Source organism: Ostrea edulis, chromosome 4 (genome assembly GCF_947568905.1).
Source record: "Ostrea edulis chromosome 4, xbOstEdul1.1, whole genome shotgun sequence".
In the NCBI taxonomy this organism is placed as follows: Eukaryota; Metazoa; Mollusca; class Bivalvia; order Ostreida; family Ostreidae; genus Ostrea; species Ostrea edulis.
This window is the reverse complement of record NC_079167.1, coordinates 35,236,538-35,254,565: the sequence shown is the minus strand read 5'-3', so window position 1 is coordinate 35,254,565 and position 18,028 is coordinate 35,236,538. Positions and strand designations below refer to the sequence as shown.

At 36.1% G+C, this 18,028-nt stretch overlaps 1 protein-coding gene across 2 annotated transcripts in view; it reads right to left on the bottom strand.

Annotated features, from left to right (window-relative positions):
• Positions 1–3,330: 3,330 nt before the first annotated feature.
• LOC125671564 (caspase-3-like) overlaps positions 3,331–18,028 on the bottom strand; it is a 14,880-nt gene continuing 182 nt past the window's right edge. The window contains exons 1-5 of one of the 2 annotated variants that reach the window (XM_048907348.2): positions 17,786–18,028; positions 10,680–10,927; positions 7,663–7,838; positions 4,143–4,290; positions 3,331–3,753 (exon numbers count right to left, since the gene is read on the bottom strand). The exon at positions 17,786–18,028 is cut by the window's right edge and continues 182 nt beyond it. In XM_048907348.2, the coding sequence (XP_048763305.1) occupies positions 3,503–3,753; positions 4,143–4,290; positions 7,663–7,838; positions 10,680–10,927; positions 17,786–17,853 (891 nt within the window). In that variant the 5' untranslated portion in view covers positions 17,854–18,028 and the 3' untranslated portion in view covers positions 3,331–3,502. Of the gene's footprint in view, positions 3,754–4,142; positions 4,291–7,662; positions 7,839–10,679; positions 10,928–12,783; positions 13,287–17,785 lie in introns of those variants that run through there. The other variant, XM_048907347.2, reaches the window with a different exon arrangement.

Here is an 18,028-nt window from a genome sequence, read left to right as displayed (position 1 = left end):
GTTGCATGGAACATATTTTACTCGCTGTGTAGAATATTGACAAATTCATTTGCTATTCCAGCCAACAACAACAACCACCATAAGAGTTCATTTATCACTTATATCATTTCCAACTAGAGATTGTTTTTATGAAAAACAAATGTCTCCCCAGCTCCCCAAATTGGAAGTGCTCCAAATGAAACCTCCCCTTAATGTACCGCATGGTATCGAGGAATAAGCATGAGCAGGAACATAGACATTATGAACTCCGATAAGCCACATAGTAGAAGCAATCACAAACTCTTTTACACCATCCACCTCTTAGAGCCACTATAACTTTAAGGAAAACAATTGGATCCCCCTGTCTCTACAATATGCACATCTACAAATGGCATTGAAAAAAATGTACAAAATTCAAAGTCTGTCGGATAATCCATATTGGAGGAGAAGCATTTAAAAGCTATTTCAAGATCCTCCACCCCTCTTAGATCCACTATAACCTTTAGGAAAACAATTGGATCCCTCTGTCCCTATAATATGCACGTCTACAAATGACAACGAAGGATTGTACAAAGTTTCAAGTCTATCTGATAAGCCGTATAGGAGAAGTGTTCACAAGCTATTTTATATGGCGTGTAAAACGTTGCACTATTATACTAATCTCGTTATTCATATTCGAAAACTTGTAATTTATATTCTAAAGCATATCATTCATATTCGAAAAGTTGTTATTCATATTCGATAATTTTATCATTCATATTCAAAAACGTGTTATTCTTATTCAAAAACATGTCATTCGTATTCAATAAATTGTTATTTATATTCTAAACTTTTCATTCATATTCAAAAACATGTGATTCATATTCGATAATCTTATCATTCATATTCGATAATAATGTCATTTATATTCGATAATTATGTTATTTATATTCGACAATCATGTCATTCATATTCGATAATTGTGCTATTCATATTCAAAAGCATGTAATTCATATTCGATAATTATGTCATTCTTATTCGATAGTCATGTCATTCTTATTCGATAATTTTTAAATTCTTATTCAATATAATTTGCATTGTGGGTAATATTATCTGTTTGTAAAGTATCTGCTCATTGGGTACATGTATGTGAAAACGAAAGTAGATTATGGTGTTACCATATCTGGACTACGTGTACGCAGCACATTCATAGGTAATGAATGTCTATTGATTGATTACAGAACTGCAAACTTCTAACAATGCTTACATGATAAACTACATCAGTGCATGTACTGATGCCTGATATGCAGCAACTCCCGCCATTACTTACTTTCACTTTTCAAACCAATGAAAATTCAGTTTACAACCGTCTCAAATTGCGTCATATTACCCAGGAGGCAAATTATATTGAATAAGAATAAAAAGATTATCGAATAAGAATGACATAATTATCGAATATGAATTACATGCTTTTGAATATGAATAGCAAGATTATCAAATATGAATGACATGATTGTCGAATATAAACAACATCATTATCGAATATGAATGATATGATTATCGAATATGAATGACAAGATTATCGAATATAAATCACATGTTTTTGAATATGAATGATAAGATTATCGAATATGAATCACATGGTTTTGAATATGAATGAAAAGTTTAGAATATGAATAACAATTTATTGAATAAGAATGACATGTTTTTGAATATGAATAACACGTTTTAGAATAAGAATAACATGTTTTTGAATATGAATCATAAAATTATCGAATATGAATAACAATTTTTCGAATATGAATGATATGCTTTAGAATATAACTTACAAGTTTTCGAATATGAATAACAAGATTAATATAATATTGCAACGTTTTACACGCCATAGACGCAAGCTTCAAAGAACGAAACAATCTGTTTCACATAAAATGTTAAATCTGCACGAGAACAAGTATCAATGATGCAGATTAATTTCATCCTCTATAGTCCCCTCAACTTACCGTCCATGGCTATGATTTGAATTGGAATCTGCACTACTTGTCGATGCTTGCATATTAATGACTAATCACGACTCTGCTGGCCTTGAGAAGACGATTTCCCCGTATATTACCATGTAAAACTTGGATTCCCTATTGAGGTCCCATTGTACACCCCGGGGCCATGATTTGAACAAACATGAATGTGTACTACCTATGGATGCTTGCATATTGATATGATTAATCATGTCGCTCTAAAGAACAAGATTTGAAAAGATTTTTCTTCACTTATTCAAATATAAAACTTTGTTCCTTAATTGTGATCCCACCCTACCCCCGGGGCTATTATTGGAACAAGACGAATCTACACTACTTGAGAATGCCTACAAATCAATATGATCCCTCGTGTTCATGTGAAGATCTAATGTACCTCTTGGCGTAATACAGAACGCGACTTCAGTCTGTTCTCAATCTGTGTCTCAGTAGAATTAAACACGTTTTTTTTTGGTGTGAAACGTTTACCTAAGAAAGGGTAAACGTACATAACTTCATGAAATTTTGAAATAAATATCTGTGAAAATACTAATCTAATCAAAATTAGGTCCTTTGATATCGTTACACAAAGGATCTAATTTTAATTAAATTGTGAAAATACGAAAATATAAAGGGATTTATTTGAACCTATCCATGTTTGAGAATGATGCCGAAAACCTTAGGTACCATTGCCAAAAACAAACAAAATACATTTTTGTTAACAATCATTGATATTATCAAAAATATTTATTTTAAGGATATTATTCTATTTTTGAAATATACATATATGATAACATATTAATCCCACACAAACGCATTGCATGTCGTATAACCATAGACATTATCTTAGCTTTGCTTAAACGAGGCGGCCGGTAATGATAAACTATAGCTTCAGATGATGTAATCGACATAAGATATCCCCATATGCTACGTCTACATGTATTTCGTAATTAATGTAATCTTTTTTTATATTTCCTTCTTTATACTTTATAAACTGTGTTTGCTTTTATGCCTTCTAGGCCCAAAATCGGAAGAAACTTATCTTAAGAACAAACTCTTGTTCAGATTGTATAGCAGTATGGCATGCTGATTTGTTTTTACCGGTCTTTCAAAAGGACGGATATAAACCGTTTATAAACGATTTCTGATACTTCTGCGTTGTAAAATATGAGGGAGGAAATCAAGTTTATTGCACAAGGCTACACTCTGGGTTTTCTTTAATTAAATGTACACTGACCGCAGTGATGTATTTCCGATATTAACAATATTTTGAGAGAGGGCTGCAATACACCGGTTTGCCAAATCTTAGTTTAAATCCGCCACATGACCACATTACTGTCACCAAGAGTGAAATAAGTCAATAGCAAATTTCAGATTTATTGTTGTGGAACTTCAGATGCACCTGTAAAACACGGCTTGATGAGTATGTACTGGTTATGTTAGATTGTCTTCCAAAACTTTAAGCATCAAACGTGTAGAGACATCCATCTTTGGAGATATTTCCCCCCAACCCATTCGTATCTTCCGGATCAGTCTTAATCTCGGATGTCTGGTTTCTTTAACCGGAAGTACACATATCTTGTGAGCATGGAAACAATACAAGGCATCTGTTTGACGTCATCTGTGAACTCCTCATCTGAACACGATTCATACTCGTACGTCACCATCCGATTCACTTGAGTGAGCATGTGCAGAAGCTCCATCTTGGAACCATAGTTCTCTAAAACTATGCACAACGCTTGGATGAACCAGGATCCCTCCTGATGATTCCTCCAAGAATAAAAACCTGAAGAAAGATGGAAATTGTGCTCTTATCTATCAAATCACAAATTGCAGGAAAATGTCAACATTTGACGTTTAAAGACATTATTGCATGCAAAAACTCGAGGAGAAACCGCAGGGGACTTATTTTGTCGTTAGAAAATGAGTCAAAGTGATTAATAAAGACGTATTCAAAAGAGGGGATGAGATTTTAATGGCACTGTATAAACTATCAACTTCATTACTTTGAATTCCTTTCTAAACGATGATTCATTTTATCGTCAATGATTAATAATGAATCGCACAGCGTGTGCTTCGACAGTAATATCTGTCTCACAGGAATTCGCAAAAACAATGTACCAAAACTTCAAGGCTCAATTAGGCCCAATATCTGATTTCGATCGAGGATGTCACCTGGCACTGTAGAGTAAAAGAAAAGGAAATCAGCCTCTACTGGGATTCTTCTCATTCCGGAAAAACTGCGCTCCGACTCCTCAGACAGAAAACTTTTGTATGACACTGTATCTTCTACTGATTGTTCCAAATTTGAACATCTACAGGACTGCAAATGCAATATAGAGATATACACTTAAATGTTTTCGCAGTAACAAAAGTTGGTGTTTTAAGCCTTACTGGTGATAAAGTAGGTTCACCTTGAACATTTCCACTACACTAAGTAGTGAAGATGAAGTACATTGTACAATGTATACATTTATAAGATGCAATTTCAGTTTTTCTTTATATTTCTAATATATCTTATTTCTAAAGCATTTTGCTCTGCTAGTTGGTGTTTTTTTTTTGGGAGGGGGGGGGGGGGTATTGGAAACTATCATACTGTTTGAAAATAAAGCTCTTATTATATTATCTCTGCAGAATGTTTTACCATAGACCTTTGTTAAAAAATCGATGCTAGTTTGTAATTAGAACTCCAATTGTAACTATTAAAAGTGATCGGACAGCTTATTATTAGTTTACTTTATTCAAGCACCTTGTTAAATGTGATTAACCCGCATTCGGAGAAGGCTGTACATGCATTATTGAAACAGCAGTATTAGTGAACAATCACAAGGAAGGTTAATTTTCAAATAAAAATCTCTCGAGTTGTTTATATGTATTTTACATCGCTCGTTGGATGAAGGCACGTTTCTGGGGGAATTTTTTTTTGCTTTTCGAAATATTAATTATAAAATTCTGAAATTATGGGAGGTAAAAAAAAAAACCAACAAAAAAACCCCCCAAAAACAAAAACGGGGAGAACAATCACATCCCCTGTTTTCCTAGTTTCGAATTCATTTTCCAATTTTGAATCAAGCGTTCTCTATCCAAGCCGCCGACTCTATAGAACAAACTGGCGAATTAAAATACAGTTTGGTTACGTCATTTGGAAAAACCCGCAAAGCCTGAAACTTTACGGTTTTTTCAACTGGAGTTGATTATTTTAGAATGAAATATCATAATTCAATATATTATAAAATTGCATGCATTTGATAATTTCATTTTCGTCATATGGCCAGAGTTTGTAGCAACAAAATAAAAAGCAAGTAGTAAAACTTAAAATAAAGGCAACAATAGTAAATCCAGTAAAACAATGAATCAATTACTCTCAAGTAGTAAAACTTAAAATAAAGGCAACAATAGTAAATCCAGTAAAAACAATGAATCAATTACTCTTGGGCCAGAAAAGTAGAAAACGATAATGTTTGGGATACTAAGATCATTCATTATACTTTTCACTGAATGCTCATTGCATCCTTCTTTTATATTGCTAACAGCTGTCTGCAATGTTCTCCTCATAAACTGAACAAAGTCAAAATTACAATTTAGCATTAGAAGCCATGGAGAAAAACTTGGATAGGATATGCCAATTGCTTTGCAAGAAATGCAACATTTTTTTCTTAACATTGATAATATAAACTCTTGTATACAATTTTACTTGAACATCAGTGACTTGCCAGATAAATTTTCTATTATTTTAAAAGATTTCTTTCAATTCCATTTAGGACTGGAAATACTCTAGCCCATTTAATTCAAACGGTTGTACGTATAGTACCCCGCCAAATACCACATATTGATATTTCATGAACCGTAACTAGGCAAACAATAGTGTTTTGTTTTCATGTGGTAATTTCGTTTGAAATAATCTAACATCTGCACAAAAAGCTTACATCCCAACGTTTACATACATAATCAATATGGGCTGATAGATAGCAGGGGACAGTTTCGCACTATAGGCCTATTCAACTTTCTTTGAAAATGGAAATCTCACATATTTGAAGTGATATTATATGTGTAAAAATGTATACAATAATTTTAGAATATGTGTCAAATGTAGCTAAGAGCTTAATAAAAATGTTGAAATGTTGATATGCAACATGTAGGTGTCACCATGATTCCTAGCATATAGATGGGTGCAAATACAAAATTAAGACACAGTGACAGTTGCTGAAGAAATTCCGGTGAAAACATGCATGGTCCAGCAAAATGTCTGTAGCTGAGAGGGAAAGTGGATGGCCCCATATGAAAGGTAGAATTCTAAGAAGGACAGACAGGGTTCTTGATTGTGCACAGTGTCTAAATCCCCTCGCTCGATACTGTGATGGTGTGGGGTGGTGCGGATTAGACCAAATGATAGAAAATCAAAGCAAGAAAGGGGCACCTGCTCAGAGCATGTTTTGTGCACCAGTATGTATAGCTTACATGTAATTTAAGGGTCATAATCTATTAAATACACCAATATGAAATATAAGTATTGACAATAGACATCAAAGGGAAATATAATTTTCATTAGTCTGTCATAATCTTCGTTCGCATATCTATCGTTTCTCAGACTTCAAATTGTAAACAATGAAGAAATCAGAAAGTATGTGTACTACGAAACACTACACATGGGTAAAGTATTCATCATCCATTGAGATGTTTCTAAACCTGTGACTATAATTTTCTAGAATATTTGAAGATAAAATCATTCGATACAGGCAAATATGTAAAATTCCAATATTTGTTATTTGAACGTATCTTATTGTATATAATTTAATCGATATGCAAGAGCTTGTTCTGCGTATGATCAGTTTATAAATCGAGACAGGCTACTGACAAACAAGTTGATGGTGCATGGGTTTTAACTGTCTCGTTAAAAGTCAGCATTTCGCAAATTCTATGGTCGTTATAACGATCTAGTTTGTCAATGTAAACTACCATTGGGTCAAATGCTGTCTGGCATGTTTCATACCGATTGTTAGGCCGTTCTTGGCACACTAATTTTAACTATGGATACGCGCGTTTACCTGATGAAGATATGGAGCCCCCGGCGGGTTTGACCGGTCGGCAGGGGGTGCTTACTCCTCCTAGGCACCCGATCCCACCTCTGGTATATCCAGGGGTCCGCGTTTGCCCAACTCTCTATTATGTATTGCTTAAAGGAGTTATGAGATTGATCATTGCTCGTTATATTCACCTTTCATATACAAAAGGATCAGAAGCAAGTTCGTACAACTTACGAGTTGTTCTCCTTATAATGTTTTTTGCCTTTGATACCTCTACAAATTGTAACACTAGCCAGTTCCTCGTCAATACGTTGCTATTTTACGGTTGGGAATTCCAACAAAAATGAAAGTAAAACGTAAATATAAGAAATAGATTTCACTTTTGAAAATACATGAGGGTATGAACTGTACACAGCGCTTCAAACCAACATACATTCCATGAAGCGCTAACGCGCATCGTGAACAATGACGGCGTGAATCATCGCAGTTCATACCCTCATGTTTGTTCAAAACTGAAATATCCGTAACCGGTAAAACACACACACATACATATGTGTGTGTGTGTGCGTTCGTGCGTGTGTGTTTTATCTGTTCGTGACATCACTGGCACCATCCAGTTAAATAAGTACTAACTTGCAGCTTTCTTCTGAATTATATATATATGCTCTTACTTGTAAGAAGAAGAGCTTAGGTTTGCCAACCAACATAGGGCACTTGTCTCCTTTGAATGGAACAATGAGAACATCTAACGGTAACATCCCATCCGTGGCGTAGATCCTCCCCTCGATTCCGTAACTAAGAATAGCACAACCAAAGCAGTCGGAATCCGAATGGTCAAGTTGAGCAGCTGAAAGTATAACACTTTATACAGTAAAAACAAAATCCAAAGAGATATTACAAATAGTAAATAAAAGATACACTGAAATTCTACACGGGAAGAATAATTAATTGTCCATAATATTTAATAGATCTTTCATTATTGTTAGGCAATGATTGATTGATTGTATCTTGTTTAACGTCCCGCTCGAGAATATTTCACTCATATGGAGATATCACCACTGCCGGTGAAGGGCTGCAAAATTTAAGCTATGATCGCCGCTTAAGGCCTTTGAGCAGGGAGGGATCTTTATCGCGCCACACCTGCTGTGACACGGGACCTCGGTTTTTGCGGTCTCATCCGAAGGACCGCCCCCATTTAGTCGCCTCTCACGACAAGCAAGGGGGTACTGAGGACCTATTCTAACCCGGGTCCCCACGGATGTTAGGCAATGAATTTAAATAAATGAGGAATTGCCCCAATACACAGCAAATCTCGCCCCAGCTCGTTATTGGTGACCAAGAGGTATGTCAGTTATAGGATGGTGAATTCGAAACTCATTAGCAAGTTTTCACCTTCCCAAGTCTTATTTCCAGAAATCAAGTTTTAAGATATTTCTTTTCCCCTAACCCTAATCTTTAATTTGGTTGTACCTTTCCTTATTCTAGTAGTATGATCATTGACACGCCAGACCACGGGTTTAATGCTAAAATGCTAAATATATTCGGTTAGTGCATAAGTAAGACAGACATTTCAAAAAGGTCACAACTAAACAAAGGGGGATACTGTAAACAATTTTGTCATTATGTTTGTTAAATTAGACTAAACCATTCTATATCAGAGTACTTTTATGGAGATTTAATCCTGGTAATCATAACGAGCGCAGATTCCAGTTAGTTAACTGTTGACGTTTTAAGTGCAAATGGGTTGAATTCAATGTCATCTGTCATAAATTTATGGTATCACAGAGTTCGGGCCCAAAACGGGCTTAGCCCCTGTGACGTAAGCATAGGTAGTGATTGCGCCTTCGCCAAACGCTCGGCACTTAGAAGTGAGAATCAGAGGTATTTCGGATATGACCTTAAAAACGGAGGTCCCGTGTCGCGACAGGCGTTGGTAAGTTAAAGAACCCCCAATGCTATGGCCCTGAGCGCTAAGCCTAGGTCTAAATTTGTGGTACTTCACCTACAACTGGTGACGTCTCAATATGAGTGAAAAATTCTCGACGGGACGTATAACAAACGACTAACCAACCTAACACAACAAAATCACTATTAATTAAAGAGTTAAAGTCTTCTGAATCGTATTGATTTACATTTTTCTTGAATTTAATATATACTCCACTGAAACCAGTAATCCGATTTATAAATTGATCAATAATGTCTTTTTGACTTTCGCAGGTATTCTTATCGATTGTTTCTTTCAATATCTAGAGTGGCTTCATTGACTAAGGAATAAACCCGAAGTCACGATTCTTTGATACTTGTGATTTTTATGTCTGATCTATACTCGGAATTCCTGGGCCACGCAGCAGCTTTCATCGCTGTGGTATTTTGGAATCGGCAATACGTAATCACCAAACACGAATTTGGTACCATTCAAAACCTAAGGTCTTTGACATAGATCAATGAAATATGATATTTTTCGCTTTGGAGTATAATCAATTTTTTTCTGTGGGGTCAATAAATTAAGTTGCTGTACGTGCAGAAATGGTAAAGAAAAGAGACGAACGGGGCCGTTACGTCACGGTCACGCGTTGCTTTTCTTTGTTTTCTTACAGAATCAAACGCAATCGTAATTACACAATAAGCGAACAGAAAATTCGCAGCAGACAGAATCTAGTTAAATCGACCAGAATGCAAAGAACATAAATAAGGAGCATCTAATCTTGGACTAAATAAAATACATTAATATGAGGCTACACTGGAGACCATTCCAAAACAATTCAATATTAGACACCTCGGTATGATCATTCTGCCGTACATCAGATTCCCTCAAAGTCACGTCACCTAAAATCAATTCTAGTACGAATGTAACTGCAACAAGTTTATGCTACTGAGATTGGAACATTAAACATGTCTGTTCACAACTCCAATCTCGACCATAACGTTCAAACTGCAAATTAGAGACTCATATTTGTTGTGCTGAAAGGTCAAAATCAAAAAGCTTTTGTATGTTTGTAAGTTGTTTTACGTCAATTCGAGAATTTTTTCACCAATGTAGAGACGTCGCCAGCCGTCGGTGTTTGACTCATGCATGGCGCCCAGGGCTGAAACACTGCGGGGTCTTTATCTAGCCAACGCCTGTCGTGACAAGGGGCCTCGCATGCCATGATCCGTGACTTTCATTTCTTACACCGGGCTCTTGGCGAGGGAACAGTCACTACTTATGTTAATTGTCTTATAGGTTCGAGGTGGTACTGGAATCGAGAATTAAATCCGCGCCTACTGGTTACGAAGCGAGCGTCCAAACCACAAGGTGAGCGCACCAGAAAGATCATGTCAAGGTCAAAGGTTAATTCTGCCACAACTGGAATTCGTAATAGCTAGCAGCATATCAATGACACCAGTATATAAATGGGGCGACAATATATGCTGCAAGAAAATATTTAAGAAGTCTTCATCTATTGAACTAAAAAGGTCAAGTGAAGACCATATGTCAATGAAAGGTGAAGTCAATCTTTCCTATACGTTATCTACATGTAATTATACTGTTCAAATATTGAGAAGTTTCAAGAAATCATGGTGCAATACCCAAGGTGCTCTGAGCAATATACTTCGGACCTAGCGGATTTTGCAAGTCTCAAAATTGAAAAGTCGTCACCTAGGGTCGCTCTTCAAATAAAAATGAACAAGTAAAAATGTTTTGTACCATCATTCATGAGCTGTAGTAGCTTAGACGAGGACACATCATTATATCGACGGACGTCGAAGCCCAGATCCTGAAATCGCTCCTCCAACCTCTCTGCATCAGCGTCAGTTCCATCACGTGACTCCTTACCAGTGGACGGGTGAAAGTTCTTGTTGTTGATGATGATAAAGAGGCCACGCTTGTGATAGTTGAAGTTATACTCGTTGGGTTCCGATGGCGCTCCAGGACGGACCGACCTACGGTCCCCACTGAAAAGTACAATATCATGCCGAGTAGCACACCTTTCCTTTATCATTAGACAGAGCAGCACCTTCTCTCCATGCTACATCACAGAAGTATGAGTCTCTTTGGTGTAACACCTTCCAAGACTTTGACCATGTATTGTGTGGAACTAACTCTATTTGTTTTGACTATTCTCGGGAATCAACATCTCATCACCTGCTAGTATTTTGAATGATAGTGACGTCTTTCTTTTGTACGCATACGTCTACAATGCCATGCCCTGCCTCGATGTTTACGTCATATATAGCTCTAGAACACTATAGGAACACCCATGTTGCCTGTAGTGAAATTTTAGATTGTATCAGACTATAGGATGCTTTAAGGAACAAACGTGTTCAATGTTTAGTTTTGGATTGTGACAGAAAAGCGTCACGCGAGACACTGATTTCATATCGAGATGTCATCTCAGGTGAAAATCCACGAGCTCTGGAAACTAAAATGTATTTTGATATCATACAGGAGAAAAAAATATATTTGTGTGATATAGACACCATTCAAAAAATTCTGCTCTTCCATTCTAGGGCACGATTTCGTGATAATTGCTTGTTTAATCAAGATAAACTGCTTCAATACAGCTAGTTCTTTAATTATGAGAATAATCTCCTTGGTCTAGAAATCATTTTGATGAAAAATAAAATCCTTGCCCTACAGGCTTGATATTTATTTCTCCATCAAATTCTGCTGGAGCCTGGGAGGGATATTCTCCAACAATTTCAATAAAGCTGGAATTATTTCTAATTAATGAATTACAAAATAGGGAACCGTGTGCAATGTACTCAGATCAATGAACAAACTGGCGAGGGATTTTCTTGAAACAGACTGAAAATAAATGAATAGGTCTAGGGTCTTACAACACGTAATACCTAATCTTTCAGACTTATATGTTATTGATATCGCTACTTATAACATCATTGAAATATTCCTTTCATTTAGGACACTCTGACAAGACGTGTGTGTATACATATATAGTATCCCGTTAACTGTAACCTCGTGTACCAATGCCTTGATTTGAGTTAAATGGATGAATGACTGAACGGGTCTTCGTGATAATTATTTATTCCTGTCTTGTTGCAAGACTACATTTAAAAATAAACACAACGATTCTGTTTGTCCTTCATGATTATCTGATTTCCATTAATGGAGAGTGCAATTGCATTGATTTCTGAGGAGACAACAGTTTGGGATTCTTAATATGCATACGTAAGAAGGGACTGGTTAATGAAATCGATTCTCAATTAGAAAACAGTCAAATTTCCACGTATGGTTTAAACCTTTCTGTCATTAATCAAAGGCCGTTTATCGAGATATCAAGTTAAACGGTCTGCAGCAACTGTACCAAGTCAATAACATGCTACTATCTTTCAGTGTTCTCCGTATGACACTTTTATTTTATTTCAGATGTTCAACAAAACGCTGACATCAGATACCATATACATCAAATGAAAACAATTCCAATCTAAATCAGCTATATATATAGTCCATGCAATACTATACTAGTATTTCGTGACAATCACGATACAAACTAGTTTTGCTAAAGTTTTTACTCGTCACAGAAATATATTACTATAAACCCTGATTGTGAACAGAAATACATTATAATGTTGTTGGTTTTTTTAAAAAATAGCGATGTTCTAGTAGAAAATCCCCCCCCCCCCCAATCTAAGTATCGCGATATAAACCGAATGAATATAAACACTTTATAAGCACATGTATATAAGAATATTGACGTTTAAAATCAGAGGCCAGGATTCCAACCCTTTCACATCTATGAGACTTACCAGATTTTTCTATGAGACTTACCTGACTTTTCTATGAGACTTACCTGACTTTACGAATAAGGTAGGGAGATTCCTGATTCTCCACTGACGTGGCGAGACTTTGACGAGATGACGTAAGAGATTCCAGTGACTTACATAGGGTCATCATGATAAAACCAGTTCAGCATAGAACAATGGCGTCAAGGGAAAATAGATAAATCTCTATAATACACTACTCATTCTTCTGCAGTGTTTTCACAAAATGTCAGTCTTGAAGGATTACACATTTACTCGCATCACTTGTGAAAAGAATTTGTCATTATGTCTCCTACATTTACATCCTTTTGTAGTACCTGATAATCCCCCCGATGTATGATTACGACAACCGCACGCCACCTTAAAGGGTTCTTATACTACCGAGAGTCAATCAATGAATTGCGACCCTTCCTAGAGTACTGTCTCGGATCAAAGAGAGACCGCGGAGATCCTTGGAGGAAACACTGATTGCAGAAATTTACATTGTGTCTCCCATCTCTTGCATTAGTCTGGAAACATCGAATTCCAGTGAATGGAGAACTTGAGACACTCTGACACCTCCCTGGTGAATGTCAACGTTTTTTTTACACAATGATTTCCCAGTGCTTCAGTGACAATAATTTGATATATCTCTGTAACTTCACGAGTGACAATTATTGTTAATTTTCCAATAGCTCATATATTCTGGTTTAAATTGGATTTCTTTGCTGTTTTCTTTGATATATCATAATCGGACATTATCATCAATATTTGATATCAATGACATCCCAGTGAGACAGGACATTTTTCGTCCCTCCCATTCTCCCAAAATACATTTTCAAGTAGTTATTGTTTGTTCATAAAGAGTTGGATCCTGCGAAGGAAAAATTATAAAGCCTGGATGCAACAGCAGAAACACACCTGTAGGAAACACAGGGTGTAGACCCAAACCTAAATTAGGGGAAGAAACAGGTGGTCTTTTTCGTAAAGAAATATAAACAAAAACTCATCTGTGCAGGTATTTTGCCTTCATGATGTGGTTTAAAACAGTACCCAACTCTAAATTGCATGTTTTGAAAATTAGTAATAAAAAAATCCTTTCATCTAGTCTTGATGGGAATTAGAAATTGGTTATCGAGTTTAGAAACCAGTTTGATGCCAAAAATTGAATTTTCTGTGAGCTGATTTCCACATCTTAAAACAATTCAGCTATTGTCGTGTGCTTTGTATGAAGTGCAGCTGGATATGTTTCCTTCCCGATGTTAATGTGTCTTTCCAAGATCAATGGTGTTCTTGATTAATTATCAAAGAAACGTCTATCGGGTATATTGAAACTCATCCAGTGCGTAAAATGCCCTTATCTTAACTCCTATAACGAAACGATCTCTTACAAGTAATCGATTCCTACCAAATAATTAAGATGTACTCTACTATCAAGTTAGCATGTTACACACAGGCTTATCAATTTACAAAGAAACATTTTTTCCAAAGTAAATCATGGACATATTCCACTGTTTAAGTTGGAAATAAAATTGTCCCTAAACACGAGGCAATTATCAATCAGCTGATCATCGACTTTCATTCTTTGTTGTTAAGGTCCACCTTAAGCATTCCAAGCTCGAAATCATCCGGTAATGTCTATGGACAGCAAGTTCAACAAGGCCGAGTAAACATTATCATTTCAGGAAGAACACGTCTTTGATAAGTGATTGATTAGAAAAAGATGTTCTTCGAACGGTCCTTATTAACAAGGAGGACATCATTTTTTCCTCTGCATGTTAGTTTTAGACTCTTCAGACCTGGGATTTGCACACATGACGTTCAGATACCTTACACTAGGTTAAATCAAATATTTTATAAGTAAGTGAATGCCCTCAATGCTTGTATATAATACCTAATGTTGGAATGTTAAGGACTTAATTTTGGCCCCAATATTTAAAATCTTCGTTTAAAATACTTTTCAAACTTCAATTTTTAAGACCATTAATGTATTTTTTTTTTTTTAAAATAAACATTGGAATTTTTTTTTTATTTTCTACCATTGTTCTACTTATTGAGAAACACATATGTAGTAACAACGTAAATCATATTCTTTATGGCATGTCAAATGTTGCAATATCTTTTTTTTTTTCTCGTTTGTATCATTTTTCATTTGTATTATAAAAAATGATTTGTATCCTATATTTTTCTTTTGTACATTGTATTACAAAATTTTTCATTTCTGTTGTATAATTTTCAGGTCATCACTAGTCACGTGATCTATTGCCGTTGGTCTTCGTCCGTCGTCGTATGTCGTCCGTTAACAATTTTACATTTTTAACTTCCTCTTGAAAACTGCAAGGACAACTGTAACCATATTTGGTGTGAAGCATCTCTAGGATAAGAAGAATATAAATTGTGAAATTTATTACCTTACCACGCCTGGGGCCTCATGGTCGGGGCCAAATAAGCACAAACGAGGTCACATTTTCAAAAATCTTCTCTTTTCCCACATATGTGTGAGAAAAACTAAATGTATGAGCATGATGTCCAAGAAATCCTTTACTAAAATTGTGAAATTCATGGCCCTTGGGTGAGGGGTTCAGGCCCTGGGGCAGGACCAATATGACCATACAGTGAACATGTATTAAATCTTAGAAAACCTTCTCTACTCTCATATATATTTGAGAAAAACTAAATGCATGCTTATGATGTTCATGAAGCTCTTCACTAATCTACTAAATTGTAAATTTCATGGCTGCTGGGTCAAGGGTTCAGGGCCTTGGGCAGGGTCAACATGGCCACATAATAAAAATGTTTTAAATTTTTTTTTTAAATCTCTCTATTTTCACAGTCATAGAAGATAAACAAAATACACGGTTTAATGTCCTCTTCTTAATTATGAAATTCACGGCCCAGGGGTTCAGAGGGGAGGGGTGTGTGTGTGTCAAAATGATTCAAATGCTTAAGATACACCTTAAGGAGTCAATGACCCATATTGATTTTGAGGTCACATGGTCAAAGGTCATACTGAACATAGGAAAATAGTGTCCATTCAGGAGTGGTGTATATTTGTCATATTCATACTGGTAATAAATTCGTAAAGTATTATTTCCATTTCTATTGAGTTTATTTACAAGGTTTCTAGTCATAGTGTAGTTGGGTCGTTTCGAAGTCGCCACTATCAACTAAAATAAAACAAACACAACGCGAAGTACAAACTATACGATCGCCAGACCTGCTTCAGAGCACAGGGGCTAAGCCCGTTTCACAGAGTTCGGGCCCAAAACAGCCTTAGCCCCTGTGCTTCAGAGCAAAGGGAGTTCAGATTGAAAAGTCACATGTCTGGTTTACGTCAGGTGGTCCTGTTCACATCAGAATCACCGGAGAAAATTGCACTGTCCCCAAACCCCTTTTTTTCGTGTTCCTTCATAGAGGGGCCGAGTCCGTCCTGACTCGGTCTGGGTGTTGTACGCACTAGGGAGGTCTTCCCACGATCTCAGCGATCGGTTGTCAGTTCCTCAGTCCAGTTTCATGCTCTCACAATTTCTCTAACCTCTTTGATATTGATTGTTTTTCGCTTTTCATTCCTATGTCTCTCTCATGTCCTTACTCATATTACTGAAGAGTCATCTGAAAACTCGTCCCTATTTTCTATTTAGTTCCTACTGTCTTGGGTATTTTCGCACATTGAACTGATAACATATGCAGGAGACTTGTATAAACTTGGGTCAGTTGTGTTGTAGGAAAACTCAAACACTATTCCAGTTTCTATTGTACATAATTGACTAAATGAATTCTAATTTGTATTGTAATATCTTTGCATTATGATAAGAAACTTATAATGGTTTGTGCGTTTCCCCCCAAATGATGCCAAATATACCGTTTCACAGCCATTTTATTATATATCTATTTATAGTTAGAAATCAAAGAGGTGCAAAACAGGCAAGAAAATTCTTGTAAAAAAAGCATAGAAAATGTGTATAAATTCGCCAAGTTTAAAGAAAAAATGAACTCGAATGGTAACCGTGCCTTAGTCTAAATTTACTTTGCTAATTAGTCTAGATTCAAACTTTAATGATAATAAAACACCAAGAAAGGTGTAATTGAAGTGTGTATTCGTGACGTAGTTTTCTCTGGAAAAAATGCTGCGATGTGCTAATTATCTGTAATTGTTGCCAGTCTTCTGAATCACCCTGTATAGAGATAGTTCCAAAATAAACAACGTAAAATGTCTGCTCAGTTCTTCTTACCCGGTAAAGTTTGGTGACAAGTGTTCTCTGATCAGGCGCTTAAATATTGGGTCCTCAGCAGCTGTGATTGGGTTGTGTTCATAGACCAGGCACTTCATTGTCTCCTCCACTGTGATTGGGTACGTTCAGAGACCATGGGCGATTTATTGTCTCATCAGTTATGATTGGGTGCATTCAGAGACCGCAGGCAATTTATTGTCTCATCAGTTGTGATTGGGTGCGCTCAGAGACCGGGCGCCTTATTGTATGATTATCTGTGATTGGGTGTGTTATTTTGTGTGGTTATATCATCATCAATCCCATAATTTTCGTTAAAAGGTGAACCTTTTAAAAAGGTATCTTCACATACAGTGGTATTAGTCTATAAATCTCGTTTACTAAATACCATGAAAGTAAATTGGGTGTAAATACAAAATTTACAAGACAAAGCACTGATGAGCTCTTGACCGACATTTTAACACATGCATGGCAGTTAAACAATAAAACACGAGCCCTTGGAAATCTAAACAAGTATTGAACAGCTCATACTGTTGTAACAACTATTCTTTTTTACGTCACAATTCTCGTAAAATAAATATACCCAACTTAATTCACATTATAGTACAACAGCAGTCAGACGTCTCAACAGCACTGTTTTATCATTCTATTTTCCTAAATCAAAAGTTACAACCATATTATGAGTATATCTTAAAAATAACCTGTACGCTGTCCCTACGAACATAAGTATACTATCTTGAACACTAATGCATAAAAAGTGTTAAGTCTATTTCGTTTCTTCAAAAGGTTACTCGACTCTCTTCAGAGAAGCCTATCTACTCACCTTGGTTTCCTGAGTATGTAGGGGGATCCGTGGTCTATTGTCACGGGACTGAGTCGCGGAGACGACATAAATAAACGTCCGCACCCGCTCGGTTTCAATGTCTTACTTGCTTAATTACAGTGTTACAATGTACAATGTTATGTAACACATGGCTGTAAAACATTTTGATGACATCGATCAGCTTAAAGGCTCTTGAATTTGAAACACGTTAATAATCATAATGCTGAGCTTCGGGCTTCACGA